Source organism: Oxyura jamaicensis, chromosome 3 (genome assembly GCF_011077185.1).
Source record: "Oxyura jamaicensis isolate SHBP4307 breed ruddy duck chromosome 3, BPBGC_Ojam_1.0, whole genome shotgun sequence".
In the NCBI taxonomy this organism is placed as follows: Eukaryota; Metazoa; Chordata; class Aves; order Anseriformes; family Anatidae; genus Oxyura; species Oxyura jamaicensis.
Genome location: NC_048895.1, coordinates 23,372,509 through 23,387,901, shown reverse-complemented (window position 1 = coordinate 23,387,901; position 15,393 = coordinate 23,372,509). Strand labels below are relative to the sequence as shown.

At 40.1% G+C, this 15,393-nt stretch overlaps 1 protein-coding gene across 1 annotated transcript in view; it reads right to left on the bottom strand.

Annotated features, from left to right (window-relative positions):
* Nucleotides 1-235: 235 nt before the first annotated feature.
* TGFB2 (transforming growth factor beta 2) overlaps nt 236-15,393 on the bottom strand; it is a 71,840-nt gene continuing 56,682 nt past the window's right edge. Inside the window, exons 3-7 of the mRNA XM_035321378.1 lie at nt 9,129-9,261; nt 8,903-9,013; nt 6,383-6,557; nt 5,649-5,802; nt 236-3,777 (exon numbers count right to left, since the gene is read on the bottom strand). Of these exons, the coding sequence (XP_035177269.1) occupies nt 3,619-3,777; nt 5,649-5,802; nt 6,383-6,557; nt 8,903-9,013; nt 9,129-9,261 (732 nt within the window). The 3' untranslated portion in view covers nt 236-3,618. The remainder of the gene's footprint in view (nt 3,778-5,648; nt 5,803-6,382; nt 6,558-8,902; nt 9,014-9,128; nt 9,262-15,393) is intronic.

The window sequence follows — 15,393 nt, the reverse complement described above, 5'->3', positions numbered from 1 at the left end:
TTCAGAAGCCACTTCTTGTCTGTAGACCAAGGCACACAATACAGCAGTTGCTGAGGGGAAAGGAATCCTCAGAGCAGGCGTGATCCACTGTCATCCTGGATGGTTGCTCTTCACCTCACCTGTGCCAAACCACGCCAAGGTCCCTCACACAAAAACACTCGGCACCAATTAAGCTGAGCCTGAGCTGAGGAATTACCTATGCCAGAAGAACACTGCCATATGAACAACACCAGCATATAATTGAAATAATTTATTTACCACTAGAGCACCACAAAAACAGACATACAATGTGTTAAAATACAGAGTAATCGATCACCAAAGTACAACACAGCTGTCCTTTAAGTTCCTTTTTTTTGTTTTCCTTTAAACCATGCCAACCATACAATTGTATTGTTGCTAAACACAAAAAATGCTGTCCTAACCCACCCAGCTAAGTGCTAAGACCCCCCCCCCCCCCCACCCAACTCCCCGCCCCCTACCCTGGCTCCACACAGCTCCTTTGGATCAGACCTTTCTAGGTGCTGAACATTTCCTGCCAGGTGCTGGGCATCACCAGTGCTCAGGGAATTTGCTGAGACAGTGGCAACTATCTCATTGTGGTAAGGCCTCCGGCAGACAGTCTCTGAACCATTGCAGTCCCATCTAAAACATCATTCAATGGCGGTGGGGGGATCTACATCAGACCTGAGTGATATTTGGCCTCACATTACCCCACTCTGTAGAGGGGAATTTCACCCTTGAATTCTGCACATTGTAGGATCAGGTCTAACATTCTCAGTAATTACGGGGAATACATGCCTAATAAACCAGAGGGGGGAAAAAAAGTTGTAGGAGCTTTATAATAGAGTATTTCAAATATTATCAGTGCATTTTGAGGAAAAAGGTAAAAAAAAAAAAAAAAAAAAAAAAAAAAAAAAGATCTGATCTTGGGGTAATACTCTACAGAAATAAGGCTTTATATTTAAATTTAGAGAACAAAAATTCCAAACCCAAACCAAAATTTTCAGCTGCGTCCAGCGCAATAGTGAGTACAGTTGGACAAGTCCATTATCATGTATTCCACTTTTTCAAAGCTTCAAATCCACTTTGATTTACATTCCCATAGCAGGGAATTGAAAAAAATAGTTTTAATTTTTTTGAAATGTATTCATCTTTGTCTCCCTTCCTGTCCAACAAAAATACAGGTCTCATACTGAACCTGATAAAACTAATTTTGCTGCTGTATACAGCAAAATCCAGAGTATTTACTACCCTGAGGAGTTTCACTGAGTTCAGTGCATCTTCTCATTGGAGTAAGTCTGGCTCAAGCAAGTGTTAGCAGGTCAGGTTTTTCAGTTGTTCATCTCATCTCGCTAAATAAATCGTAAGTCTAACGTACCTCCTCCTCAGCGCTGAGTCAGTGGGTGAGATTAGATCATCTGTCGGGCTATGTGTCCATCTAGGCAATAAGCATAGGCTCTACCGAAGTCTCAAAGAGCGGCAGGTGCAAGCCGCTGTGGTACTTCAGCTTTGCATCAGTGTTCTGCTGAAGTTAAAGAAATTGCACATCTCAAAACTGGAGCTGACAAGATAAAGCTCAGGAGCACTCTCCTGACACCGCTCAGGTCAATGACAGAAAATGTCATTCTAACAGTTTTCAAGCTTTGCCATGCAAAACCCTTCATCATGTGAAAGGAACTGAACGCATCACCTTCAGGATCTTTTTTTTTTTTTTGCCAAATTCAACTTTTTAAAAAATGAGTTGTATATTATGGATGTTTTTTCAACTCCCTCTACAATATTCAAACGTGTAACAACAACAAAGTAACAGCAACCCCGTATTTCTTTCTCCTTTTAAAAAATAAAATTAATAAAAAAGTCTTAACATGAACTCAGTTTAAAAACTCACAAAATCAAGGGTCTGACCCTGCAAATTCTGCTGTGCCTCTGCAGAAGTTAAAGGCAAGCCTCTGCTACCTGTGGTGGGAGCAGGATCAATCCCATGGACTAACAGCCGGGCAAATCCCTGCTGTGTGTGAGCTCAACATGGACTGCTCCCATGCACACCCCATGCAAGGGCATCACTGAGGCAGATGCTTCATACCAGCCTTCTGCACAGCTGTGGATGTTACCCTCTGTTACCTTCTGCAAGGCTTTGCCTTGCCTCAGCCAGGCTGGGACATCTCTTCTCGCAACACCTCACTCCCTGCCCATCTGTTCAAATGTCTATCACCAAAAGAAAAAATAAAAATGGGGATGGGCGAGGAGGGAGAGAAGGAGGGGAGGAAAGAGCGCTTTAATACATCCTTTTTATAAATCAAAAAACCAAATGGAGTCAGGTAGCTTATGTCATAATGATGAACAATATACAAAGCACATGTATAGCAATTATTATAAAACATGTATTTGTAGTGCAAGTCAAAATACAGGGACTCTACTGATACTGGCCAGCTAGAGGGAAACACATGATTCTGAGTTATCAAAAAGAGCCCCAAATTCAAATTCAAACTCATGAGAGCTGACAGTATTACAGAGTACAAAAATATGGTGAAAATTTACACGTTACACATAAAGTACTTAATTTTTTAATAGTTTACAAATAGAGATCTACAGATATGTTTCCAATTAAGCTGGCTTTTACTACCCACCTATTGTAATACTCTAGGTATGGTTACATATACCAAAAGAACAAAAAAATCCCATAGCATAGCTATACAGCAACATATTAAGGTCTGAAGATTAGACCAGTACATGTTAAATATTTCACTGGTTTACTAAACTGACATTTAAAATCATTTACAGTTTAAAAAAAAATCTTATAGACTTGTCTTTGAGACTGAAACAGAGTGTCCTTTATTAGTAAGTTATTCAGTATTTAAAACAAGGGTTTGAGACCTTACAAGAAGCCTCTCTAGGCAGCTGGCATGAAAAATACGGTATTTTAAAGGCAGAGTTTCTCAATAATGTAGTAACTGATTTCTACTTAAATCCAACTAAACTAACCATTACTTCTCAGAATCTTTTGAGCTTGTGTTCCTTTAGGCTTTATATGTATTTCTGGCAGCTTATTTGGTCTCCATTTTGTCCACATTTGCTGGTTTTCTTTCTTCCAATGGCAATATGGAAATGTCCATTTGATAGTTTTTACACACAAATAAATAATGCACTGTTAACTCTACAACTAAGAGGAATGGGTAGGATGCCTATTGCGTAACAATACAGAGAGATCAAGTAAGGCACGGGACAGATACAGCAACTCCACTTCATGGGATTTTCCTGTTTTTTTCCTTTCACATAGTAACACTAACAAATTTCTTCCAGTGTTTATTTTTGAAAAGGTTTTTTTTTCTTTAACTTGCTTCTTGTCTATCTCACACTATGTGTAGGTGAAATGTAAGATAAAGGCCTTCAATGTTTTGCTTCAGATGCCAGTTTTAAAAAACAAAACAAAAACAAAACAAAACAAAACTTTCAAACAGTTCAGACTAGTACCGCTTTTTTCTTCCCCCCTTTTTTTTTTTCCTTTTAACACTGTTGACCTGGGATTTCATTTTTCCTTCCTTCCTTCTCACTCTCTTTATCCTTTTTCCTTGGTTATTTTTTTAACACACACACATCATGCTGCTTCTGGGGAATCCTTTAGCTGCATTTGCAAGATTTTACGATCATGTTGGACAGTTGTTCAATTTTGGGTGTTTTGCCAATGTAGTAGAGGATGGTGAGAGGTTCTAAATCCTGGGACACGCAGCATGGAGAGGCAGAAGCTTCTGGATTTATGGTGTTATACAAGCTCAGTACCTAGAAGGAGAAAGGAAATAAGAGATTAAGGCAGCTACCTCTACCTGTCTGACTCTGCAAAGCAAATTCCTTTCTGCATCACTTCCTCCTACAGCAGCTGGGACAAAGCCTAATGAAATCAGTAGGAAGATGCCTAGATTTGAATATTTTTGCATGCTTCTCCATTTCAAACTGTGTCACAATCTGTTTGAGTTTCCTAACATTTTATCCTCACAGCCTTAAATCTTGTAACCCATACGTGCTTGGAGCCTGACTTGAAAGAATAGCCCTTTAAAGTAACAGACATGTTGTATTGATAGGTAAGAAAGAAACTAAGTCATTTATATCTCTGTCTTCAGATTACTATTTATCATTACAGGAGAGGAGAGCCTTTCAGCACAAAAGCATTGCTCTGCTTCTCCTCCCTTGCTACTTTTCAGTAAATCCACTAATGCCACCCTGCAAGAATCGTGACTCCATCTGCAGTTCCTCCACCTGAAAATCAGCTGTGGTGAAGTTAGTAGCACTGGTGCTTTATGTCACGTTGGATTCATATGCATGGTTCTCTGCAAGGGAAGTATGCAGGGTTACCCGCTGATGATGCATAGGTATTTCCGAGGATGCCATTAATGTGTTAGCTAAACACTAAGTGACCTTTTCCTAGATCTTCAACACAACATTTGCAGCTTAGAGAGACAGAAGACCTGTTCAGGGCAGCAACAACACTAACTACTTTATTAAGCAACCTCTGACTCTTTGGGTAACTTTCCAAACCACGTATTTGTGACCATGACAGTTATTCTTCCTCTTTACTTTAAAAACAAGTGCTGCTCCAAACTGTGTGCTATTCCACACCAGCGCAGGAACATACATACCTTATTATAACATATTTACCACTGCCAGCTGACATTGCTAGTACTACAGTGTCACAGCCAGCAACAGCTATAGAAGTTACCTACACTTGGGTCCATATGCTCAGAAGAACTCACTATTGTGCCTTTACAGACCAAAGGGAAAGCAAGCTGCCCCTTGGACAGTAAGAGTGCTCACTGCTGGGTGACATTGATCTGTTATTTTAAAGAAGGCTTGGAAAAGGTGAGACATCATCTGTAGTATGGACCTGAGCAGGAAATTCTTACTTTATGACAACTGTGATGCAAATGTCTGCTTCCTGCATTTACTATCTAGATATCCTTATTGATAGTTGAGAAGAATGAGCACATCACAGCAGAACACCACTCATCCTAAAACAGTTGGCTAAAATACTAAGTCAAATCCCTAAAATAAAAGATCCCATCCCATACACCTATTAGTTCATAAGCATTCCAGACACGAGGTCCTCCCTTCACAAATAAATTTTCAGTGTACAAGAATGAATACATCTTTTGAAGAAGTATAGCTATCCATACATTATCATAAAATTCAGCATGGTAGATTATCAGTAACAATAGAAAATGAAAGAGGCAGGTCATAAAGTAGGTGATAATCAAGTCATAACACTCAGCCCCATTATCGCTCCGATTGTGCCTCCCTCAGTGCCTCTGCTGACAGAACTCATTGCAACCTTCCACTCATGCTCATCAATGACAGGTCCCATTTCAGGCAGTCTTCCAAAGCTACACCATGCTCATAGTCAGTCACAAAGAGTACTTGATGTGTCCATACACCATATTGACGACCACATTAAAAATATATCTCTGGATTGATACAGGACTTCTGCTTCAACTCTAGCATGAGGCCACATGTAGGTCAATATAGGGCCATATTGCGTCAGTTACTGAGATAATAAATGGAAGCTTTGGTGTTGGCACTGATGACAGTCCTAGAAACATATTTCACCCTTCAGTTAATATCAAAATAGAAGCTTAAAATTACCAAAAATTTTTACTTACTCTGCTGTGCTGAGTATCTGAGCTCCATAAATATGGGCAGGCTCCTGCACAGAAATTAGCATGATATCCTTTAGGTTCATGAATCCATTTCCAGCCAAGATCCCTCTTGAAGTCAATATAAAGTGGACGCAGGCAGCAATTATCCTGCACATTCCTGGAAAATAAAATACGGACAAATGCATTGGCCATAACAAAGACAACATAGGGAATAAAAATAATCCAGTTGTTTGCCCTTCAATGATTCTTTACAGGCAGGCAAGTCCGAGTCCTAAAAATTCACAACCAAATCACATCCATTGAAGTTTATACTATAAATGAAATCAGATGCTTAGAAAGGGCAAGACTTGCTTATATCAAGCTAATGGTTTTCCTGGAGGATCATTAATGTACTTTTCTCCAGGTTCTACAAAGTTCCCTCTCTGAGTAGGTGAGCACAGTGGAGGTGATCATTTGGCTGTAATTATGGTGCTGATGGGCCTGAAGATCCTCCCAGATGGAGCTCAGTCTCTGCTTTCTAAGGTCCTAAACTTCCTTATTGGCCATTGTCTCCACAGGAGTGGAGCACATTAGGCAGATACCCACTGGGTGTGGAAACTGAAGGTCTGTGAACGAGGGGTCACACTTTGTAAAAATGCCTACAATAAAGAAACATCTTCTTACATGATAAGCAACTGCATTACAGCTCACAGGCTGGCATGGCTGTGTAAATATACTAAATATAGATGCATAGTTACCTAAAACAATAGGCAGCATCTAGAGCACGCTTCTTCCGCCGACTGGGCTGTTGCGACTCAAGTCTGTAGGAGGGTAACAACATTAGCAGAAGATGTGGGGTCTTCCCACTGTATTTTTTCCTATTGGACTTTAAAGCTTTCACATCACCACTGGAATATGTGTAGTCATCAATACCTTCAAAAAATACATTTTGGTGATAAACATTGTGTTGCTTTTTCTTCACAAATTAAATAAACCATCTCTTAAAAAAAATCCCTCAGAAACTGGGCAATGGTGGTGTCAGCTGAGCATGTTTACTGGGGAAGTGGAGGTAAATTTCAACTTGAGATCCCACCTATACACAGTTCTAACACATCTATCCTATCACCCCTCCCACACTCACAGTCATTTAATGGCGTTTCAGTACATTTACTGTTTACATTTACCATTCATGTCGAAATGAATAATGGAGACGACACACGGGGTTGCTTACTTCGGCCATTGTATCTACATTGCTTAAACTAGTTTCAAATGCCCTAAGCAGCGATGCTTTTGTCAATTCACTTAGGGCTGTATTCCCATCTTTTAACAGTTATGCACCTTTTAAAACCTTGTAACACCAATAAAGCTGCTCTGGATACCTGCATTTCCCACTGCTTACTTTCATCCCATTAGTTTTCTCCATCACATTTACCTCTTTCTAGTGCTTGGAAATTCTTTCTCTCTCATTTCCAGTTTAATTAATTTTGCTAATTCTTCCAAGGAAAACTATTATTCTAACTCCTACTTTTATGTGGACATGGCAAGGACATTGATCAAAAGATGTATTCTTAGATCAGAAACCAATGACCTCACATTTTGTGTTTTCTCTTGAAACACTAGCTGCCTTACTAGCTTCTTATCATGGCAATAGGATGGGCAAAAGAACCCAAGGTATTAGTCTTTACCAGGAGTCAACATAGCTCACGTTATGCCTGTTCCTAAAACCTTTTGAAAATAAATCTCCTCTACCAGATAATATTATCTAAAGAGAAGTTATTATTTTTTTAACATTCAAAATTACAGTAATCACATCTCATACTAACATTTTTTTAAATACACACAATAGCTTAATTCATACGTACAATGCATATATATATTTACTTAGAGTAAAAATTCCAATATAGTGAAACAACGATTAAATAAATGTAATACTTGATGAGGAATATAGCCAAATTCCTGGAAAACAAATGAACCAAATCATAATATATTTGAATAAATGAAAGCTGGATGAACAAAATTCAATTAGGTTCTAATATGGCTTTACTTTAATATGTACCTATTAACGATAACTATACCATCATTAATTAAATAACATTTCCCTTTTAGAAACTGAAATTTGAATGGCTTAAAAACACAAGGGAGCTTATACTTACTCTCTATCACTTTGTCTACTGTCCGTAAGCACATATATCCATAACACTTACTACACACTATTTTTTTAATATCCATTCAATCCAATCTTTAATTTTTTAACAAGCTGTCAGCATAAAAATCATTTATGCAAATAATATACATATATAAGTAACAATAAACTGCATGTGCTAATGATGGCAAGTAGATATATAGAAATACTCGATGTTAACTAATGTAGTTCTACTGACTTCACCTGAGACTCAACCTTACACTACTGGAGAATATTATACAGGCATGCCATTTCTGTTACTGCAGCCCACATTTCACTGGCACTAAAGCATTGCAACATATTTATTCAATTCTGGCACCTATTGTTTAGTTCTTTCTGAAGCAACTGATCGCATTGCTCAAAGTAATTTAAATATTACTGATATAACCCCATGCACACACATAATGGGCAGCTAGAGTTATCTGGTATGCCCAAACAGCTTTAAGTATGTTAGTGGGTATTTACAAAGACTGGGACACTTTCTACATGAGGAAGGTTCCACTGTAAGCAAACCAACCGTTACCTTACGTATACTTTGGAAATTTGCCATAACAAGTATTGTTTTCTCTAATACACTCATAAAATGCACCATGTTCACACACATCTACTGCAAGCAATTTATGTGTGCCAAATAACATCCTGATTCAACTGTCCAGTAATCTTTTCTATTGAAGGTTGAACTGTTACAGTACTAGGATGGACAGCAGTGAAAGGTTTTATTTATATTCAATAAGTTTTCTCATGATTACCCAACAGCAGATGGTCTACTGTGCATAAGTCTTTCTTACATTCAAACTGTATGTACATATTTCCAGCACACATGCTGCAAACTGTAATAGAGATATTTAAGGACATCAAAGCTGCAAGCATGGAATGAGATGGCTTCTTATTCATTCCATCTGGTTTTAGAATTGTTCAGCTGTTATAAGTTTACCCTTGCGCCTTCAATGCCATTTTCTACCTGCTGAGAATCATGATTCTCAAATGTGTAAGCTTTCAACCATCAGAATTCAATTTCAGAGAGGCAATAAAACTCGTTTTCCTCCTCAATTAGTAAGTACCACCACATTTTAAAACATTTTTTTTCATTTGTTACCTGCAAATCTTGCTTCAAGCTCCTCACTTTTATTTGGGATGATATAATTATTGGAAGGCACGAAGGTGCAGCACGGGCAATGTAAGCTTATCTTAAATCCAAGGTTCCTGTCTGCAAAACATGAAAGTAAGTGGAATTGGTTTGACATGTGGAATGAGTCTGAAATACTGCTGGGTTAATGGGTGAGGATGTGGGGCAGGAGTGAAGGCAAAACACTGGTTGTCACCTCTGTGATGGAGCCATTCATGTACAGCCTCAGTGACATCAAAAGACAACCATTCTCCTTCAGCTCTTGTTTTAACTACTTTGCTGTCAATGTAGCGTTGTCCTGGTGATGATAATTCTTTGGATTTTAGAACCTGCAAGAAACAATATATATGTTTGTTTACAAGTTAACATTTATCAGATTTTTATTAAAATGGACCATCGACATTATAAAATAGCAGGAAAAAACGATTACAGTTCAAACCTCTATGCAACAGATGTACATTCATACACAGTTTTGGTGTGTTTTGAAACTCAAAAATAACACAGTATTTCTTAGTTTCTGCAGAATCTTTACGGTCAAATTCAATGGCAACAACAAAGATTCAGTCATTTGACTATTTCAGGAAAAGCGCTTGACTAGCGAGGTCTTTCTCACATCTCATTTCCCTTAGGATGGTGCTGCAAATGATACTTGACTTTCAAGACCAAGTAACGCATTCTCATATTTGATACCTACTTTACTATCTATATCTACTTGCTATCTTCTTTGGGAGTGCTGGGAGAGGAAGGTGATGTAAAAACACCTCAAGTAAACCTTGTACCCTCATGCAAAACATGTCATCACATATTCCTTCCTAGGAGAATTCACACAGGAAGGCTACACTGAAAACTTGTCCTATAACACACGAGGCTGGGGATCACAATAACTGGAACATCAAAAGAGAAGCTGTTTCACCATCGTTAGTGACACTTACACTGGCTAGAACATATCCAATGGAGGGGCACCAAGATGATAAAAGGTCTGTTGTGCCTCTACTATGAGGAGAGGCTGAGAGAGCTGGGACTGTTCAGCATAGACAAGAGGAGGTATGGGCAGGATCTTATCAATGGGTACAAATGCCTGAGCAGAGGATGCAGGGATGACAGTACCAGGTTCTTTTTAGTGGTGTCCAATGCCAGGACAAGAGGCAATGGGCACACACTAGAACATAAGAGATTCTATCTAAACATAAGAAAGCATTGCTTTACTGTGAGCTTGATGGAAGACTGACACAGGTTGCCCAGATTGTGGAGTCCACCTCCTTGGAGATCTTCAGAAGGCATCTGGAAATGGTCCTGGGCAATCTTCACAAAGTATCCCTGCTTGAGCAGGGCAGGGGTTCATCCAGATGACCTCCAGAGGTCCCTGCCAACCTCACCCAGTCTGTGATTCTGAAGTCATCAAATGCTGAAGTAGAGCCTGTACAATATAGTCTGCACTTTGAAGGAAGATATTATACTGCTTACCCATAACTAATCTGCACAGTGTTGCCTTATTAATGCTTCCAGCCTTCCTTCTGACTTTCAGTACAGGTTACACATTGAAGAAAAAAAAAATATTGTCCATACAGATAATCTGGGGGCATGCAGGTTTGAATTGTGGCCACACAAAGATCTGTGCAACAGACCGCTTCTGTCCAAACCTGGACGCCAGCTATGTTTTTGTGTCAAAAGTTTGCTACTGAGCACGCAATAAAAATTACCTACACAAAAAAAAACTCAGCTCCTCCACCTCAATACACAGCAATGCATGCCTAGAATTTCAAGTGCTGTATTGGATTTATGGGGCAAGGTTTTGGTAGCAGGGGGCTGCAGGGGTGGTCTCTGAAAATAGCCCAGAGGCTGCCCCATGTTAGATAAGGGCCAGTTTCAGCTGGCTCCAAAGGGACCCACTGCTGAGCCAAAGAGCCTAGCAAATAAGCCAAGTTGCTTGCACCTCTGTGAGAAATATTTAAGAAAAGGGGAAATAAACTGCTGCACAACAGCAGCTGGGAGAGCAAGGAGTGAGAAACAGCCCTGCAGGCTCCAAGGTCAGTGCAGCAGGAGGTGCTCCAGGCATGCAGCAGCAGTTCCCCTGCAGCCTGTGGAGACACCCCTGGTGGAGCAGGCTGTCCCCCTGCAGCCCATGGGTCCCACATGGAGCAGATCTCCACGCTGCAGCCCGTGGAGGAGCCCCCGGTGGAGCAGGTGGATGTGGCCTGGAGGAGGCTGCAGCCCATGGAGAGCCCCTGCAGGAGCAGAGGGCCTGTGGGAAGCTGCTGCCCACCCGTGGGGGACCCGTGCTGGAGCAGTTTGCTCCTGGGGGATGGACCCCATGGTACGGAGCCATGTGGGAGCAGTGCTTGAAGAGCTACTGCCTGTGGGCAGCCTATTCAGGCTCAGTTCAGGAAGGACTGCATCCCGTGGGAGGGACCCCATGTGGAGCAGGGGCAGAGTGACCGTAAAGGAGCAGTGGAGTCAAAGTGTCAGGGACTGACCGCAGCCCCTATTCCTGGTTCCCCTTTGCTACTTGTGGCAAAGACACAGCAAAGAGTGGATGGGGGGAAAAGGTGTCTTTCGTGTGCTTTTAGTTTCTTACTGTTCCAGTCTGTTAGTGATAGGAAATAAATTATATTAATCTCCTTACATGAGTCTGTTTTGCCCATGATGATATTGGTGAGTGATCTTCCTGTCCTTATCTGAACCCTTGAGCCCTTTCCACAGCATTTTTCCCCCTTTTCCTTTGAGGAGGGGGAGTGAGAGAGCAGTTGTGTTGAAGATTAGCTGCCCCTCACAGTAAAACTATCACAAATGCTCACATTATTCCTCGTATCTAAATGACTTGAGTGATTGCTTTTCCATAAACAAGCATGGGCTGCTATTATTTACCTTGCCTCTGAAAACAACTGGGCTTTTGGCTGTTAACAGGTTTCTGGTTTTGCGATGTAGGAAGCTAGAATGCCATGCAATGTTAAGTCAGCTCCAATCAACATACCACATGATAACATCACTTTGTAACTTCTGTCATGCCAACAGTTTGAGTTCGTGTATTGTTCTGGGTTCTTACTCTCTTTAACCATCCAAGTCCATTACCAAATGAATAACTGACTGACATGTCTCACTATTTCCTCCTATTTTCTCAGCCCACGACAGCCTGATATCTAGCAAACTGCTGGTATAAATCAGTGATGAAACCACATAATATATATACGAAGAAAAATATTTCAAAAGAGCTATGAATTTATGTCATCATAATAAAATTAGGCTTTTCATAATGAAACAGAAAAGCAAGCTTAAAAAGCCCTGATTCTATCCAACATGTAGAGATTCCCTCTTTATTTCAAGGGAGCGCTGTACCTTTTACAGGTAAGCAGCGCAGCTCCTACAATTATGTTTGTCTTACGAGAAAAACAGCAGCTTTCTGCCTTCTTTCTGATTTACACACAACACATTTACAGCAGGACAAAGGAAGCACAAAGACATGACATGAGAAGGTGTTGGTCCCAATCCAGAAAATTACTAAATGTCACTTGTAGGGGATGCTAAGGTCTCCAGTAGAAATTAAGGGCACTCAAACATTCAACACTAAGACGCCTTTTTATGAGGCAGCTTTCAAAGTGTTTGAACAACTGTTTACAGAGAGTCTGGCAGCAGCAAGGGGACTACCATTGCTCAGAAGTGCCAGAGAGATGAGAGAATCTGCAATCAATGCTGGGAAAGTCCCAGAGAAGCACAAATATAACTTTGCCTTCTCTTTGGTCTTTATCAGGTCAACTCAAGTGTTTCTGAGGATGTAATGCAGCTGTCATTCTACAGAGATGTGCTGGGGGGGAGGGGGGTGGGGGGGGCGCTAAATAAGACTCAAGAACTTGGCTAATTTCTCTTCCTTTCTGCACAGTCATATCTTTCCACAGACTCCAGAAACTGCATACCTTACAGTTTTGGCAGTGATGTAAGGATCTAAAAGTAAGCAATGTGCCAAAAGTAATCTCTTGATATTAACTATAATTGGTCTTAGATGTGTTTTGAAGACTTGGTTGTGCCTTGGTATCCAAAAGACAATGTCTTTATTCCAGTCTCACTCCTATGAAAAGACAAAGTGAGGGATTGGCAATGTGTATCTGGAATGAAAGACATTTGTAAAAGTACAAGAGATCATTACCACACATATTTAACAGTACAGAGAGCATCCATCCTGACCTATGAACTGAATGATAAGGAAAGTGTTTGCAGGTTTCAAAACTGTAGAACACGATGGACAGCAGAGATTACAAGAGCCAGATATAATCTATCCTGCAGTATCTAGGATATCTGAAAGCGAGGCTCCTTTCCATGTGATTTATGCAACATGTTTAGGGAAAAAAAAAAAAAAAAAAAAAGAGGAAGGAGCTAAGAAGTCACAAACTAAGTATAGCATAAGTACTTTCCACAACTGACATAACGTATTAAGCAGACACTCGTAACTCTTAAGCAAAAAGCTGTTCAATATGAGTACCACACACACTGAAATTAGCAGGTCTACTTCAATCTCAAGCAAAAATGATTTAGCCTCACTGTTCCCATTTTTTCCTTTCTTTTCTGCACTTATTCGTGCAAGTGCAGAAATAGTAGTTCTAACACAGAGCAAATGGATGAGAAAATCCTAGACCCAGAGTCTGTTTCCTCTCACAAACCCAACTGATGAATAACTATTCACTTTTCCTACACTGTGTTCCAACTCCATACATGCTGAAGCAGCAACACAATGCGCAGTAGTAATTAAAATGGCCGCTTTGAAGGAACCTATCAGAAAGTTTTATAGCTACAATACAGTCTTCAAATGAACCTTCCAGAAATGATTACATGAAATAAGTATTTTAGGTTCTCAGTGCCATCTTCCCCCCTCTTTTGTTTGTTTCTTTGTAGTTTGTACTGCCTTTCTGGTCATACCTTCATCAGTCCTTTTCTCCCAACACACCATTCAAGCCCATCCCCACTCAAAAATTCTTTTGGTATTTCCAATTATTGCTTCCTACTAGAGAAAAGATTTTCCTATGCCTTGTGACTTGTGCTTTAAAGTTCATCTACTTCGTCCAACTATACTGATACATCTTAGAAGAGATATTACCTTTATCTGTAAACATTGCTTTGCCTATAAATATTGTCTTGCCTTTACGCTTAGCCCATTGCAACCACATTTAACTAAAAATGTGGTTGCGCAGCTTGGATCTGCAGGAGGCCTAAAAGTAGAAAGCCTTTGTCCAACAGTTTTCAGTTCATGTATATTAATGTAAGACAAAACAAAAACAAAAACAAAAACAAAACAAACAAACAAAAAAAACACCAGAGAGAAAGAAGACCGAATTAAACTTCTAGTTCAATCCTTTCTCATTTCCTTCTGGCACCTCATCCAAACACTCCCTCTTAAAGAGACAGAAGTTTTTTACGTCTGTGGATCGTGACCTGGATTGTTAGGGTTTCTGGGAGCTGGGGGAGTATTGTGCATCATTATCCACATGTAGAAGTGACAGATTCAATCACTTGCATGAGTAAGAGACAGAATTTCCACACATACCACCTTACCCCCCTTTCAGTTTTCAGCGCATGTACAAGTAGCTGACAATGCACAAAAACTGCATGTGTGCAGGTATGAGCATGCACACCTTTACACATGCATGAGTGAAAGCTCAAGACCAACAATCTGAAAATTCAGGTTGTGCAAAATCTCTGTGGCTTCTAAACATGGGGATGTTCTGCCACGTATAATCTTTATTTAGTCCCCTTCAAAGGGATTAAGCAACATTGCCTTTTCAGTTAAAGGACACATAGACATATGATCACATTATGTGAGGATTAGTAAGGATTAGCTGAAAAGGTAGATGGGTAAAAAAAAAAAAAAAAAAGGTTATCCAGCAGACTTCTAGCCCAGTACGCAGAATAATTTTCATTCAGTAGCATTGCTGTAAATTTAAAGAACAATTTATTTTTATCTACCCTCTTTTTGTACATAATTTCCCCCTTTCACATGAAAGCAAATACTTAACCAAAACTCTTCATCAATCTCGACACAGTAGCGTGCATACTTGAGCTTTGCCTTCTAGCTGTCATTCTATGTACACTGCTAACCTTCCCCTTTTCTTTTTTTCATAGAATCATTCAGGTTGGAAAAGACCTCTAAATCATCTAGTCCAACCTTTTACCTAGTACTGGCAAATCCACCACTAAACCATGCCACCAAGTTCTACATCTACATGTTTCCTGAAGACCTCCAGGGATGATGACTCAACCACTTCCCTGGGCAGCCCATTCCAATGCCGCACAACCCTTTCAGTAAAGGAGTTTCTCCTAATATCCAACCTGAACCTCCCCTGGCACAACTTGAGGCCATTTTCCCCCATCTTATCACTTGGTGCTTGGGAGAAAAGCCCGATCCCTACCTCACTACAACTTCCTTTAAGGTAATTGTAAAGTACAATAAGTTCTCCCCTGAGCCTTCATCCTAGTTC